Raw genomic sequence first — 15,484 nt, forward strand, 5'->3', positions numbered from 1 at the left:
AAGTTCCTGCATGGCAGAAAACTGCAAGTGCTCGACTGTGGTTAATGATGATTTCTTTCCGTAGCTGAAAAATATCCCTACATTTGATAAATTTTTCAGATTATAAATGCTTTCAGGTTCTCATTTGCCTTTCTAGAATTTCTCAAATTATTTTTCTACAAGCACTCAATGTAAAGAACACAAACTAATATTAAAAATGTGAATCATTTCTGCAGGAGCAGAAGTTGTTAGTCTGAGTCAAAGATCAGGCTGGAGTTTTACCTCTGTGCTTGCTCTCTATAAAACTTTGAATTCAGAAAGATGAGACTTACAAAGAATTACACATCTTCCTGTGCCTGCCTTAAGAATATATTATTTCTCTATCTGTAGGCATTGCTAAAATGTAACAAGTGAATAATTTAATAATCCATATTTTAAGAAAACCATTCTTGAGTTTTCAATTAGGAAAAAAATGGGGCTAACCCACACTAATGCTCCAAATGTTTGTTGATTCTCATACGCTGCTAACATAGAACATTACCCCACATTCAAACTGTAGAAAGGTGGGGAATGAAGCAGCTCTTACAGCACTGCTCCAGAGTCACCAGGCAAGTACCCATTTCTGCTCCACCCTGGCATCCTTGTCCACAAGGAACATTTCCTTCTGTCTCTGGGGCAATTCTCTGTTGATTTTGGAAGACCAAACTTAAGACCTATCTCTAAATAAAGCTTAGATCTCCTAAAGAGACCTGAACCATCCATGTCCTTCTAGCTAAATTAGAGACAAAATTGTGAATGAAAACTATTCCTTTCCAGATGATAATTTAAATTTTGGCTTGATAATCATTTAGCATCCATCATTAAACAAAACTACCAGTGCCTATCTCAGTGATATCATATAGAACTCCAAGGAATCCATCTGGCTCTTGCAGAGCTAATTCAAGCCCTCTGAAGTTTTCTTCTATTCCAAATGCAATCCTTACTATCGGTCAGAAAGAGCAGGGAATTGGGGGCCCCTGAGCACTCTGAACCCAAACATGGCCTGGAGGGTGTGTTGTCATTTAAGTGTTCTGAAAGAGCCAGCTGATGTTATTGTGAGGCTGTTCACTATCAGGTTTGAAAGGTTTTGAAGACTGGGAGAGGGCCCTGACAACAAGGAAAGACCCCAAGTACAACAACTCTTTTTGAAAAGGCTAAAAACAATCTGGGAGGTTACCAGCTGCTCAGAGCCACTTCAGCCCCCTGGGAAATCATGAGCACATCTTCTCTCAAGTCTGACGTGGTAAGGAAGGAGAAGACGATGACTGGGAATAGACAGCATAGATTTATCATGGATTTACTAAATTTTTCAAGATTCTCTAAACCAGTTGCCAAATATTTATCAAAAAGCTAGATCTGTGGGTGAGGAGAGAGCAGAGGAATGTCACCTAGTTTGTCCAGGTTTTTGACACAGCCTCCCAAGCTTCTGCCTCCAACTTGGGATGTTTGCTGCCTTGATGAGGGGACAAATGAGTGAAAAGCAGCTGGACCGAGGCTTAGAAAGCAGTGGTTAATGAGTCACACTCTAAGCAGACATCAGAAACAAGGGAGGGTCTTGTTCTCCTCTAAGACTGCAGACTGAATTCACAGATGGACTTTGAATCACTCCATCCATAATCACTATCACTACTGAAGAGATTTGACGTAGTTACTGGAAATCACAGTATAACAGAATAACTCCCTCTGGAAACTAATCTTCCCAAAGATGATTTAAACAATCTTGTTTGCTCCAGATTTCATTAAAAGTTGTTTTCAAAATATATTGTTGACAGTTGTTGATGTTGGACCAAAGGTGATTATATGAATTCTAGACTTTGATTGGCAGAATTTAATTGAATTTAACCCTTTTTTCCTCTTGTTTCTAATGTACACATTCCTTGAAACAAGCCATATTTGTATTGTGTGGTAAACTTAAAGGAAAGAATTCACCTGCTAACTTCCCAGGATGTCATCTTACATACACATACTGAATATGTCACAGGATGAGATGTTCTTCCTTGCTTGGAAATACATCCAGGACTGCTTCCTATTTGAGTTGTCAGGAAGACAGTACATTTCTTGAATAGATGGCTTAAAAGCATTTTGAATAAAACAGAATTTTATTTTTTTTTTTTTGCCTGGTGGGTTTCAAAATATCACAGAGCAGACAGACAGCACTGTGTGAAAGAAGAATTTAATCTCAAACGTTAATTTATGAGATTTATCTTTATATTTAAGGAGATTAACAAAAGTGATTTTAACCCTGTGATCTCCTGGTCTAATCTTTTACTCTTCACTTGGATGTAGCACCCACTGCTTTCAGGACTCTGACACACCACAGACAGGGCTCAACCAGTTTGCTCCAGACTTGAGACCACATAATGAAATTAGCAACCAGATCAGAGACAATTATGGGCTTTTATGAGTTACATCAATCACTTGGATTTATTCATATTATCTTACAGAAGATTAATAGATACATAGAACATTAATATACTTTTACAGCCGTGTAATTTATAAAGGGAAAAAAAAACTTTTAGGAAAAGATGTGATGCAACCTACTATTAGTATTTTGGTGAGGGGAGATGAGACTGTTAAACTATTCACCTTGCAAACACAACTTAAAATTGACAAAGTGCAGCCTAGGAAGGTTATTCTGTATCTTATCCTCCAGGGTCAATAATTCTACACTTGGAGCCTTGTCTGAACTGATTTCTCCGTATTTCAGATAGGAACACACTTTGATGTTCCTAAGCAAATTGATGCATTTCCCCCACACATTTATTGTTCTTATTCTTAACTGCTGAAAGAAAAACTAGCACCTTCTCTAGCTCTTAATGGAAAGCTTATCTATTAAAGATGATGACTTGTATGAGAAAAGGTGGTGGTTCCAGGCAAAAGGACTATTTTACAGACTACTCTAAATGTATTTCTTTCAGTAATAGGAAATTTGAAGCAGTATCAGGTTTATATCACAGAACATGTGATTCTTTAATAGCATCTTTCAACAGAAGCTTTTCTTACACACTGGCAGCTACAAAGGTTGTCACTGCTTGCAAAGAAATGTGTCCCTTGGGAATTCATGGGATATTTCTTTAATAGGAAATTAAGGACCAAGCAAAACATTTAGGTGTACAATCTCTTTATCTGTATTTCCTGCTGGTATTTTTCTTTTCAGACACTATCAATTTTACTCAGAGCACTGACACCCCTGAAGAGCTTGTAATGGAAATACTTCACTGGAGAGACTGGTAATGTTTCTGCTAGATACAAGAATGTTCTCCCTAAGCTATGAGCTGACCAAAACCTCCCAGCTGTGTTCATCCTCCTTTTTTTGTGGCTGTGCCTGTGAGTTCATGCATGGTGATAATACAGTCACGTAGTTCACATCTTCAGAATATCCACAGAGCACACACAGTGTCCCATCCTCAGGGGCAGGCTGCAGATGTCCAGGAAAAACCCAACCTGTCTACATCACATGCCCAAAAAAAAAAAAATTGGCAGTGAAAGCATCACAATTTGAAGTAGAAAAAACATTCCAAGAGAATTATTCAGACTATAATGCCTTCCTCCTGAATCTAGCCCATTTTCTTAATCTGCGATATTCTCATATTTGCCAAGACTCCTCTGTGTTAGGGTTATAAGATATAAAGATGTCTAAGCAACTTGGGTCAGCACATATCTTTCCAGTGGGATGTTCTGTGAAAACCAACAGGAAAGAGGAAAAAAAAATTTAAAAAAAATTAATCTGAACGCTCAGAAGCAGAAGAAAACATAAATAAAGAAGCAAAACTTGCTGTGACTCAGTGCTAATGTTGCAGATCTTTGAGGAAAAGGTGCCCAGGAATATGCAAATAATGCAGCCTGAACAAAGTGTCTCAAGAGTGATAGAAAAGAAGATAGCTAAGCATAAAGGGAAGGAATTAGGAAAACTTTGTGCACAGTATCAGGAAAAACTAAACAATATGATAGCATCAGCTGTGAGATTTCCTAGGGATTATCACAGGACCTTCTAAAAAGCACTAAGGAAGAATCCTAGGAAGTGTTTAGCATCAGCAATCCTACATCACAGGATGTTTTTGAGCAGTTTTCCAGGTATCCATCTGATAAGGAGAGCAACAAGAGCAGGGAGAGTTTGCTGACAGCAAATGCAGTTCCTCCCCAGTTTGATAACTGGTGCCTAAATCTACAGTCTCTAAAATTACACACTATGACATATGACCCAACAGTCCTTACATTTTAAGACTACAAATTCCCTTTACTTTAAGGGCACACCTCACCAAGCACCCAAGCTGCAAATCCATGGATGGGCTCTCCCAGGATAGAAACCCAGGCACATTCCTTCCTTGATTTCTGTTGAAGGATCCAATCCAGGATGTGGTTTTCACACACATTTGACTAAGGTTGCAAAAAGAGGGGAAAACTGCTTGCAGTGATGCTTCTACCACATTTTATTTTCTAGTGTCGCTTTGCAGGAACAAGAACATCCTCATGTAGGTGCATGAAAAGTCACCTTCATGCTCTCACTGGATTTGTACATACTCCACCTCCCACCAAAAGAAATGAACACATTTGTACCTATTGTGTCTCTTCAAGGTAGATCCAAGCAAGTTTCAGTCCTGTTGAGGGCAGGGACTGAGCACCCTGCTGTAGGATACTGTCTCCCCTGATAAATTTGATACTCTCTTGAGAGATCCAAGCTCATTTTCCCTTCTGCCATCCTAACCAGGGGATAAGCATTGACTTACTTGTACAGAGAGAATGGAGAGATCACCTCTTTATTCATCAGTCACTAAAAACTGTTCTACCCTAAGCCACCCAGCAACCTTTAAAAAGTCTCCTAGTCCAAGTGGAAGCAGGCAACCCTGCAATCCCTGTTCTGGACCTTTCCTTCTGTGTGGGGAGCTGGCTGAATCTCATTCTCAGGTACCATATACAATCTGCAGGTGTTTAATTCAAAGTCATGATAATGATAACCTCTGTATTATCTTTTAATGACTGAATTTTCCAGAAGTGACTGAAGAAAACTCCTGACCATATTTAGTCAAGATTTTATTCTCAAATTGAAGAAACAAGGAAAGTAACCCAAACAAACCAACTGAATTTACATAGGTTTTCTTGCCTTACTAAAATTGATCACTAGTCCTTTTCCAGGTGAGTATTTTGAGCAGGAGTCAGAACCAAACAAATTATACAACAGCCCATGTTTCCATTACAGCCAAGGGAAAATTACAAGCTCTTCTGTAGCCTCTACATGTCTGTCCAAAATACCAAAATATGGCCACCCCAGGAAATCCTGGTGAACTTCTGATTGCAATACAGTTTGTATTGCAATCAGAATAGTTTCAAATACTAGTTTTCAAATACCATGAAAATCTAGCTTCCTGTGATGCTGTTGCCCAGCATCACTCAAAGAGCTGTTCAACCATTCTGTGCACTTCAGCTGGATCAGAACTGGTGATCCCAAGGATAATTAAATTTCTGTTAGATAATTGTAGTGGATGAGACAGGAATAGGGACATAGGGCACATGTTCAGCAGGCTTTATTAATAACTGATCACAGACAGAGTTTATCTCAATACTCCCAAAAGCATGCAAGGATTTCACTGGTGTAGGACAAGTCAGTCAATGACTACTAAGCTGTATTATCAGGACTACAGTTTCAACATCTAAATAAAATGAAGTTCCATCTCCCTCATAGTTACCAGCATTAGTGAAAAAAATTAAAAAGAAATCTTGTAGTTACTCTGGATGGACAAGACAATCCAATCCATCAAAACAAAAGAAAGATACAATAGTCAATATATTTATATTTGTCCCCATATTAATCTTATTATTCCACCAAAAATATAACTGTGCTGTTCATTGAAAGAATATTGCAAACTCACCAGAAGGCAAATTTCTGCAGAATGGAGCCCTTAGTCAGCATAAATACAAAGTTTGCTATTTTAAATTCATTCTTTCCTCCATTGTTCAACACCAGGTAATAAAAATAGCAACACTGAACCCTCAGTCTAAGCAAGTAGAGTAACAGATCCCATCCAATACCCACAAAAAGGCTTTGTTGAATAAAATATGGAGTTTAAATTCCCTGGTTACTGCAGTGTAAGGCTGCCCATTGCTGATAACGCAGAGGTCACACGTGTCTGAATAAAAGGATTATTGGGTAAACCCCATAAAATGGGTCTGAGTATGAGGTATGTCATGTTTGTTCATCCTTACATTTAAAGGCATTTTCTTTAATTTGAATCAAATAGGTCCTAACTCAATAATGAATTTATTCCCCTGTCAGACACCCAACACACTGGTATTATTTTAAACTAGCTTAACTTGGTGCCAGAAAATGGATACTGAATTCTAGTCAGAAGAAACATAAGAAAAGACTTGAAGAGTGAGATGGAGGAGAATAAATTTCGTACTCTTTAAGAACTTTAAGGAAAGGTATTAACTGTGATTTCACCAAAATGGATGTAAAAAAAATAAAAAAAAAAATAAAAAATCTGGGATTATGGGTTCTAGGGGGAAGGAGAGAAAGCATGAAGAAACTAAAAACCTTCTGTGCTCCAGGATGGTAATGTGGTAGAAATGCAGTTTGTTGCACCTCTTGGTCTGGATCTAAGTTTTACACAATACAGCTCACTGCCACAATGAGACCTTCACTGGCAGAGGGTGTCCCCACACAGAGAGGAAGTATAAGCTTTTTTGAAACAAATGCTTTTTAGGGCAGAATCTACAACATCTACAGTTCTATAAAACTTGCTCCTTAAAAACCAATTCTTCTCATCATATTCCAGTCATGTGCTTTCAAAGTGGATATCCACTCAGACTTGGAATCGTGACAAATGAGTTAAAAAATGGACAATTTGAAATGGAAACATTCTGGAACTACATTATACAACCTAGGACCCAAAGCTGATAAACCTTTGGATTGATTTGCTACCAGAGAGCTTGGACAGAAGCTGTCAGCGAGGGGTGAATGCATGACCACTAATAGATTCTGGAAAAGTAGCTCTAACAATTTTTTTCCTGGATAAAAATTAAATAAAATGTTACTAAAAATATTTTTTAAATATTTAAATAAAAAAAAAGTAAAGCAGAGTGAAGCTGAGTAGTGGAATAGAAGGCAGTCTTTCCACCTGCTCTTGGGCTGCTGTACTTTGGATTGAGAGGCATCTCCAGAAGGAAGAGGAAAGCAAGGAAGCTGCTGGTTCTCCCAGAGGAACTGAGCATCCTCTGCTTGGAAAAAAAAAAAACTTCGGGAAGATGGAGCACGGTCTGAGAGAGAAACAAAGGGAGCAAAAGCAGGCAGCTCACAGCAGAATGCAGCTTAGAAAAACTCCCTGGAGGGCCAGAAACTTCTTCACAGCAGTGAGCAGATCCAAGCCAGGGGAAGGCGAAAAAGACTGATGGATTTGTCATTCAGCACAGAAAACAGTGCAGTCTGATTCAGAATTAACTCAAAACGGGACGTTTCCAGCCCTGGAAGAGTAATTCGATGTCTGGAAATCGACACAGCAGCTCAGCAGAGGGTGGCAGCAGAGGCTGGCACACAACAGCAGCCGTACCACAGGATTTGTCCCAGCCCAAGGAGTTTAGCATCCATCTTCTCCTTGCCTCGAATGGTGACAGAACTGAAAGTAATCAATGAGCAAAACGAAATCGGTTTCAAAAAAGACTGAGGTGTTTCGATCACCTAGTTTAAAGTGGCCCAGGCCAACACACCGGATAAGTCAGTGGTGCCACAGTAACATTATCTACTGCGAATCTTTCCACAAAGCTGATTAGCATTGTGTTAGTTTAATGAGTGGAAAACAACGCAGGCTTTAGCCCCCACCCCGGACACTCTGCTTGCTCCAGAAACTGAAGGACCGGGCTTCACTCCTGCCTGGATCCAAACGACATCACTCCGAAAATGCCTCTGGTGCCAGCCAGGAAAGATCAGCTTCAGCAGCTCTTTGCCTTTGTGTGGAGATGGGCCACGGAAGGACACAGTCAGTTCCGCAGAACATTCTTCTGATCTACCGAGGTGAAGATAAGAAATTTGCCTCTAGGCTCTGTTTTACTTCTTTAGTTTCCCAAAATAACGATGACACACGTGAAACACATCTTGACTACAAAGTGCCATGAACTCCAATTACAGTGCTCTACGAAATTACTGTTATGTGTCTATTTCTGTACTACAATTTCAGAAGTTTTCTTCTAGGAACCACCCAAGTGCCTGGAGTAAGGAGAAAATTCAACTTGGGAGCAGCTTGCCTGGCTTTAGACTCCCAGTGGCAGAGACATGTGCTCACCAATAAACAGCTTTGTTGGATTTGAGAACAAACCACTGCCAATGAGACTCTTCAATTCCCACTGGGAACAGGAATTTCAACTTTCCAAACACGTTAGGAACAACAGAATCAACGAGCAGGTGCTTGCAAGGAAAAGAGAGGCAGCATTAAAGGACAAAAACTTCAAGTTCTGATATTTCACCCTCCTGGGTTTCAATCACAAGTAGAACTCTTGTTATTGTGGGAATATTCCTAGTTAAAGTCAGTCTGTCTGTCCTCTGCCTGCAGAAATTTCTCAGGCTCACTCCACTTGCCCACAGGGCTGTTTTACATCCATCATCTTTCTCTCTCCAAGGGCTTTTTTCCACCAGGTCAGCCTCAAGCACAGCTAGCTCCTTCTCCATTAAAACCCCTTAAATCTACTTAATAGCAGTACAAATATAGGAGCACTTCTGTGCACAGTGTTTTATTTTCCTAGATAATGGGTAAAGTAAGATGAAATTAAGGTTGCGTTCAGACTGGTGATTGATGATATTAGAAATACCTAGTCATCACCTAAAACAAGTAGTATGATGTCAAGAAATTCACAGCTGATTGTAAACATAAACCAAATACACTGGATCTGGAGAAGCAGAATGAGGGCTTTTGGAGTAGCCTCAAATCTGTACTGCAATGATACAATAACCATAATTGGCCCCAATGCACATAAAACCTGAATTTAGAGACATTAGATTCTTCACTTTATTTTTTTATTTCTCCCTATTCTTTCATTTTCACTTCTCAGCTAATAATAGCTTCTATTACTACCAGTCATTTGGAACAAAGAGCAAACCTATTTCAAGAACTACAGCTCTTACAACTCTTTAAATCCATCTTAAATTAGTCAATCGTTCAAATTCTATATTTACAGTAAGCACTGCCATTCCAGGGAGAGCAGAGCATCACACCAGCACTGCAATCCCTGCTGCAAAGACAAAACTACTCAGTCTTAACTGCTGACCCAACTTCATAGCCCTTCATTTCCTCCACACTCCTGATTTGTTTCCTTGAACCTCTTTGTTAACTGCAACTGAGCTTAGACACAGAACAGCAGCCCACAAGGAGATTCCCTACAGTAATGGAATTAGCATTGATTTCCAAGTCCTGGCCTGCAGACTGGACTTCACAGTAGCGATGCTCTGCTGGAAACAAAAACTGCCTAGCAGGTCCACCCCTTATTTTCACGCTGAATGATCCTTTAAGTACCTAAACACACTACACAAACTACAGCTACAAACCCAGTGGGAAACTGAGTGAATGGGAACATAATGGAAGGATGAATGGGGTTGGGGAAATAAATATAAACATATTTAAGATTCGAAGTGAAAGGCCAAAGCTCCTTCAAAATAGGATGTTTTTGGAAGTCAGGTTCAGGATGAATTTGTAACACCTACGTGAATGGGAACTTCCACCTTCCTGATTTCCAATTCTGACAGACTTGATCTAGCAAAGATTTTGTGGCCGGTGTTCGTGCTTTGTTATGGGTACGGTGAAATCAGGACATGAAGACAGATTAGCAGAGCAAAGGGACTGTCCTGCTAAGTGCGCAGCACAAACCCGAAAAAACCCTTTCTTTTTTCGTTTTGGTACACTGCCAAGTAGGTGTGAAAGATCCAAAGCCACAGGATTCCCTGAGCACTGGAACCACTCAATTTCTATACAAGATGCAGTCCTCACCTATGGAATCTCAGCTTCTGTTTTAAAACCATTCAGCACAGAGCAGCACTGATCTTTCCTTACTGCAGCTCTTCACCAGAAGTGCCCAAGAATTACCGTGTCTTACTCAACACCTGGACCAAGTAAAGGTCAACACCTCGCTCACAGACCACAGACAACTTGCTGGCACGTCAGTGCAAATTTTCCAAGCAGCTCTTTCTTCTCCTTTTACAGTTTTGTTTGTAAAGTGTTGATTAAGGGGAAAAATTTTAACAGCGTAGGAAGAATTTGGTGTACCTAGGGCAGAACTCTGTTGCTGTCAATGTCCAGGTCAGCGAGTGGTTTCTGCTGCTCCCGTTCAACTCCCATTCCTGAGTTCCCTTCTTGCAGAAACCAAAGCACAGGAGGAAAACCAGAAAGGTGGGGGTGATGAGAGCATCCTATTTTAGCATTGGGGCTTCACCAATCTTTCCGTTTCACTTCCCTGTCTGTTACACTTACAGCACAGCTCTGACATCTCTCAAAGTGCTTTACAATGGCAGAAAAATTCCTTGTGTGTTACAGATGGAAAGATTGAGACTCTGATTTTATGTGCCCTGTGCTGGGGAAGCCTGGGGGATCTTGTGGCCTACTGGACATCAGTCAATCAAGTTTTGCTGTGCATATTTTAAACAGGATAAGTAATCTTCCTGTACCCCAGTCAACCTACAAATAAACTGACAAGGTTCATGGAACCAGTTTCGTGGAACTAGGTCAAAAGATGTGATGTAAGGACAGGTTGAGCTGTGAACCTCTTGTGTAAACTAAACCTGACCCCATCCACCTTAAGACACAACTCCTTATTCAGGGTAATAAATTCTCAATCTGCTGAAACCAGCATTTGTTGATCTGTCTTCAACTCCAAATTACCTGCAATTCTTGGGTTACCTACATTACTTCATTACACAAGGAGACATAGGCTTAGAATGCCTACAGCATCAAAAAAAAAATTACCAAAGGAAGCCAAATGAAAGGTTGGGTCCAATACATTTTATGACAAAGTTCTCCCTCAAATTAAGGGGGAGATGGAATTTCATCTGTGCACTTCAAGATGACCAGAGGGAAGCATTTACCTTTCTGAAATGGTGCTGAGATTCTTGCATGGTGCCTATTTCTGATTCTCACTGCAAGGGCATGCTACCTGGACCACATTTGCAAGGCTATGGAGACAAAATTAAAGTAGCCAGAAGGAAGAGATCTCTGTGTTTCAACACCTCACAGGGTATGCATATTTTAAATGGAAAGGCAGCTTTAGCTCAGCTTTTAATATATTTCTTCTTATGAAGCAGTATCTTGTACTACAGCAAATATTCTTTCACTTGAACTTACTAAGAACCTTCAATTCTGTTAAGAAAAACCAAACCTCTGTGAAAATTTTGTTTCATTGTCAAAAACGGTTTCAGTTATAGTTAATTTCAGCCCTTGAAATTCCAAGACAAACAATCTGTCATTGAATTTCACTCATGTCAAATGCTATACTTCAAACTTGGTGGAGAAAAATCTTAAATTAACAACCTTTGTCTTTTTTTTCCTAATTATTTCTCATCATGGGTTGGGGGGGAAAAAAAAAAAATCATCTGCTTTTAAGGGTTTGTAAAATGATTGATTCCTAATGCAGTAACAACTCTGCCCAATGCTAATGTTAGAAGAGAGTTTATTGATAGAATACTGAAGCAACTTTGACTATAAGCACTGGAAAATGCTGCTGTGATCCTTTCTTAATCGCAGACCTCAGAGATGTGAGAATAAACCAATAGTTACAGTGCCTGATTACCCTACAGAACTACAGGTCCTGCCTGGGAGAGTGTGTGTAACTACACCTTGCCTAGACAAAGGGATAGTGACAGCTTTTTTTTTGTTCCAACAAGAATTCTTCAAAATAACAACTCATATTTGCAGGGAAGTAAAAGAAGCACCCCCCCTCCACAGAGGCATTTAAAGCTGACTTAACAAAACACTAGCAGGGATTCTATAAACTGCATTATCCTTATGCTTCACTCACTTCAATTCTCAACATGTAGAACTCCATTACTTCCGAAGAGATAACTAACAGAGCATTCAGCAATTATGTGACAATTGGAAAAGCTTACTGAAAATTAATAGTAAAGCAAGAGCACCTATTAATGATAACACAACACAGCAATTTTTCATCTTCTTATCAATAATAGCCCAGACATGCACTGACTGTGCATTGCAAATTGTTGTTTTGCTCCATATTGTCAACAGAAGGCAAACCTGGCTTTAAAAATTAATGTATTTATACAGGAGCAAGTTAGCACCTTAACCTGACTCAACAGCAGACTTCCTTATTGCTTAATTTATCCAAATATGCAAAATATTTTAGGAATTATGTATGTGCTATTGCTGCCTACCCCATCTATTAATCCAAATAATAATCTAGAAACATGTCACAAAAATACATCTATGCTGTATTAAAAGTACTAAACACGAACTTCTGACTGAACAATGTTAGATACAGCATAAAAAGAATCACCTAACACTGCCTTCGGAAATTCAGGAGACACTCTGCCATAATCTCCTCAAATTTGTGAAGTTTCACATGGATTTCATCCTAATTTATGCATCTTTAAGAAGTAGGTAAGTAGACAGCACACTTTGGTATTTCAAAGGCAAGACAGCATTTGAAGTTCAATCTATTAAAATAAAAAGCACTTCTCCCTTCACTGAAATGCAGTGCCAAAATATTCCTATTCTAGCATCTCTGGTTTTATTAAAAATTAAGATTACCCCATCAGGAAGGCTTTGATGGTAGCATTTCTGTTTTATTAAGATGCTGTTGTATTGCATCACTGAAATCCAGGATTTTTTCTTGCTGAAATGCTGAGCCTTCACTATAGTATTAATATCATCCACATTGATTTTTGGTTAAAAAAGGAAAGAAAAAGTCAAGAATCAGTAATACCAATGCCTCCCTTTCTAAACCTGCTAATCAGATTTCAGGAAGCCACCAGTCCCTCCAAATTCTGGCCATAGAACAAAGAATAGCATAGACTTGCATTCAATGCATTACCACCACCATCAAATATTTCTTAATTTATAACAAGCTGTAACTTTAACCAGATGTTCTGGTAAGAATATGCCAAAAAATGCATTTATACAACTTTTTAGCAGTACTTACACCTACAACCCCTCAAAAATCTCACACATTGTCATTTTGCTTTATTTATTGTTTAAATTAAGTGATATAAGCTATAAAACTAATTGACTGCAAAACCTTGTTGGTTTGTTTCTAAAGAATGCAGAAGAAAAAGGAGTCCTCCAGGGTGAGCTGAGTGCCACATCCACCTGAGAATAAGCCTGCAGTGGCTATTTATGATTTTTGTTTGATTCAAGGCAGCAACTTCGCTTCATTTAGTCAGTCTTCACTCACAGCAAGCAACTTCCCAACATCATCCATAAAACATTTCACAACAAACACCATCCCTGATGGTACGAGTTTCAATTGATCCCTTTGGTAGCTCTTAAAAAAAAAAATAATAAAAGGAGGGTGGTAGTGAGAAAAAAAGAAAAGAAAAAATAATAAAAGAAGGGTGGTAGTGAGAGAAGTTGTAGGTGTGAGGAAGTAGTTTTTATTTAGTTCCCTTCTGCTCAGCAACTTTGTAATCCATTTGCTGCTCTCCTTTCCCATCTCTCACCCCTGCGCGTTGTTTAGTTGGAAACTGGGCTGCAAGAATGTGAAGAATGTAAACAGCCTTTTATTGTCCAAAAGGATGGGGGTGTGAAAGAAATGTGCGCCTTATCGCAGGGCTGCAGCTCGCTACTTCATTGCTATGATAAAGTGCTGGAGCAAAAAACATTACACGACAAGCACAATCCAAAACCGGATTAGAATTTGACATAAGCTTCCTCAAAAACTAATCAATCACCTCACGCTGTAATACTAGACTTCAGTTCTTAAGGAGGGTGTTTAATCCCTTCAAGGTTTATTACACACTCCCTATTGACTACTTCGTGACAAACTTTCGCGTCCAAGGCAGCTGGGGAAGAGGCATAACTTTTGCAGCAGAGGTATTTATGAGAGTAACACCAAACTCCCCCCAAAACAGCAAGTGCAGGTAAAATCTTTTCGAAATAAAAGTGAAGATGACCAAACTCTTTTACAAATACATTTTTTTTTTTATCCTTATGACCTCTCCCGCCTCATGACCACGAACATCAATCCGTTTGTTTCCTACCATCAGCACCCCACAAACGAGGCACTGGGCTGTGGGAGAAGTTGAGCTCCTCGCCCATCTCCAGGCGCGCTCCTCGCTTTGCCACCCTCCCTTCAGAACTCGGAATTTCGCAGTCTGCACCTCACCTTGCCGCCACGTCAGTCCCCGCATTCCCCCACCGCATGCAGAGGAATATTCAGCGTAACACCCGCGTGTCCCACAGTTTCTGATAAAAATTAAGGAAACACCTGGGGCGCGCTGCAGCAAGACGAAACTAACGGGGAGCTTCCCGAGCGCAGGTGGCTCTACCTGCACACCCAGCTATGTCTTGTACGCGAAAAAAAAAGGCGCTTGAGGCCAGCAGAAAACTTTCCGGGAGCGGGCAGTCTCGGTGATGCTCGGCACACACACACACGCATCCCTCCCATCCCTATTTTCCAGCTCCGCGGCGGCTCCCGGCGCATCCCGGCCCCCGGGGCCGCGCTGTGTTCGGGCATGCGAGCGTCCCGCATCCCCAAACGGGGCGAACAGAAGTAAACCCGCTTAATTAAAATAAAATAAGAAAAAATAATTCAAAAATAATAACAAAAAAAAATAAGGAAAAAGAAAGAGAAAACCGAGATCATGTTAGAGGCTGCGGGAGGCAAGTCTGGGGGGCTGCTCAGGGTCGGGCTCCAGAGGGGACCGCGCCCGCCGCCCTCACCGGAGGGAAGGCACCGGTGCACCCTGAGCCCCCCGTTAGAGTCCGGGGGCCGCAGGGATTGAGACTTACGAGCTGGAGGACGCCCTGGACCACGACGAGGGGCAGGGGCTGCAGGGGCACCATCCTGGCTGCCGGTCTAGGCGGCGACTCCCCCGGCGCGGGTCTCGCTCATCGCCGCTCCGGGAGGAGGACGGGGGGCAGGACCGAGCGCAGGGACACGCCGCCCGCTGTCCCCGCTCACGGGGCGCTGCCAGGCAGCGGCCAGACCCCGGCACTGCCGCGGCGCTCGGCTCGGTGCCGCTCGGCTCCGCGGGCGGCCATGGCGGGCGGGAGGCGGGCTGAGGCGGGCGGGAGGCGGCGGCGCTGCCCGGCTCCCCCCGCGGGGCACGGCGGGGCCCCCTCACAGGCCGCGGCCGGGCCCCGCCGCTCCGCCGCCCTCCGTGCCGGAGGGACCCGCCCGGGCCGCAGCTGAGGGGAGCGGTGCCGGGGGCGGCGCGTCCCCGCCGGGCGCTGAGCGGACCCCGCTGCCCCGGGCGGGGCGGCCCGGCCCTCACGGCAAGTTTAAAGAGGCGGCGGCCCCTCCTCCGCCCGCGGCCGCCCAG

At 41.7% G+C, this 15,484-nt stretch overlaps 1 protein-coding gene across 1 annotated transcript in view; it reads right to left on the reverse strand.

Moving 5' to 3' along the window:
• Positions 1–15,207, reverse strand: part of NXPH2 (neurexophilin 2) — a 35,264-nt gene extending 20,057 nt beyond the window's left edge. The window contains exon 1 of the mRNA XM_015634995.3: positions 14,952–15,207. Coding sequence (XP_015490481.1) covers positions 14,952–15,005 — 54 coding nt within the window. The 5' untranslated portion in view covers positions 15,006–15,207. The remainder of the gene's footprint in view (positions 1–14,951) is intronic.
• Between the last annotated feature and the right edge of the window lie 277 nt (positions 15,208–15,484).

Source organism: Parus major, chromosome 7 (genome assembly GCF_001522545.3).
Source record: "Parus major isolate Abel chromosome 7, Parus_major1.1, whole genome shotgun sequence".
In the NCBI taxonomy this organism is placed as follows: domain Eukaryota; kingdom Metazoa; phylum Chordata; class Aves; order Passeriformes; family Paridae; genus Parus; species Parus major.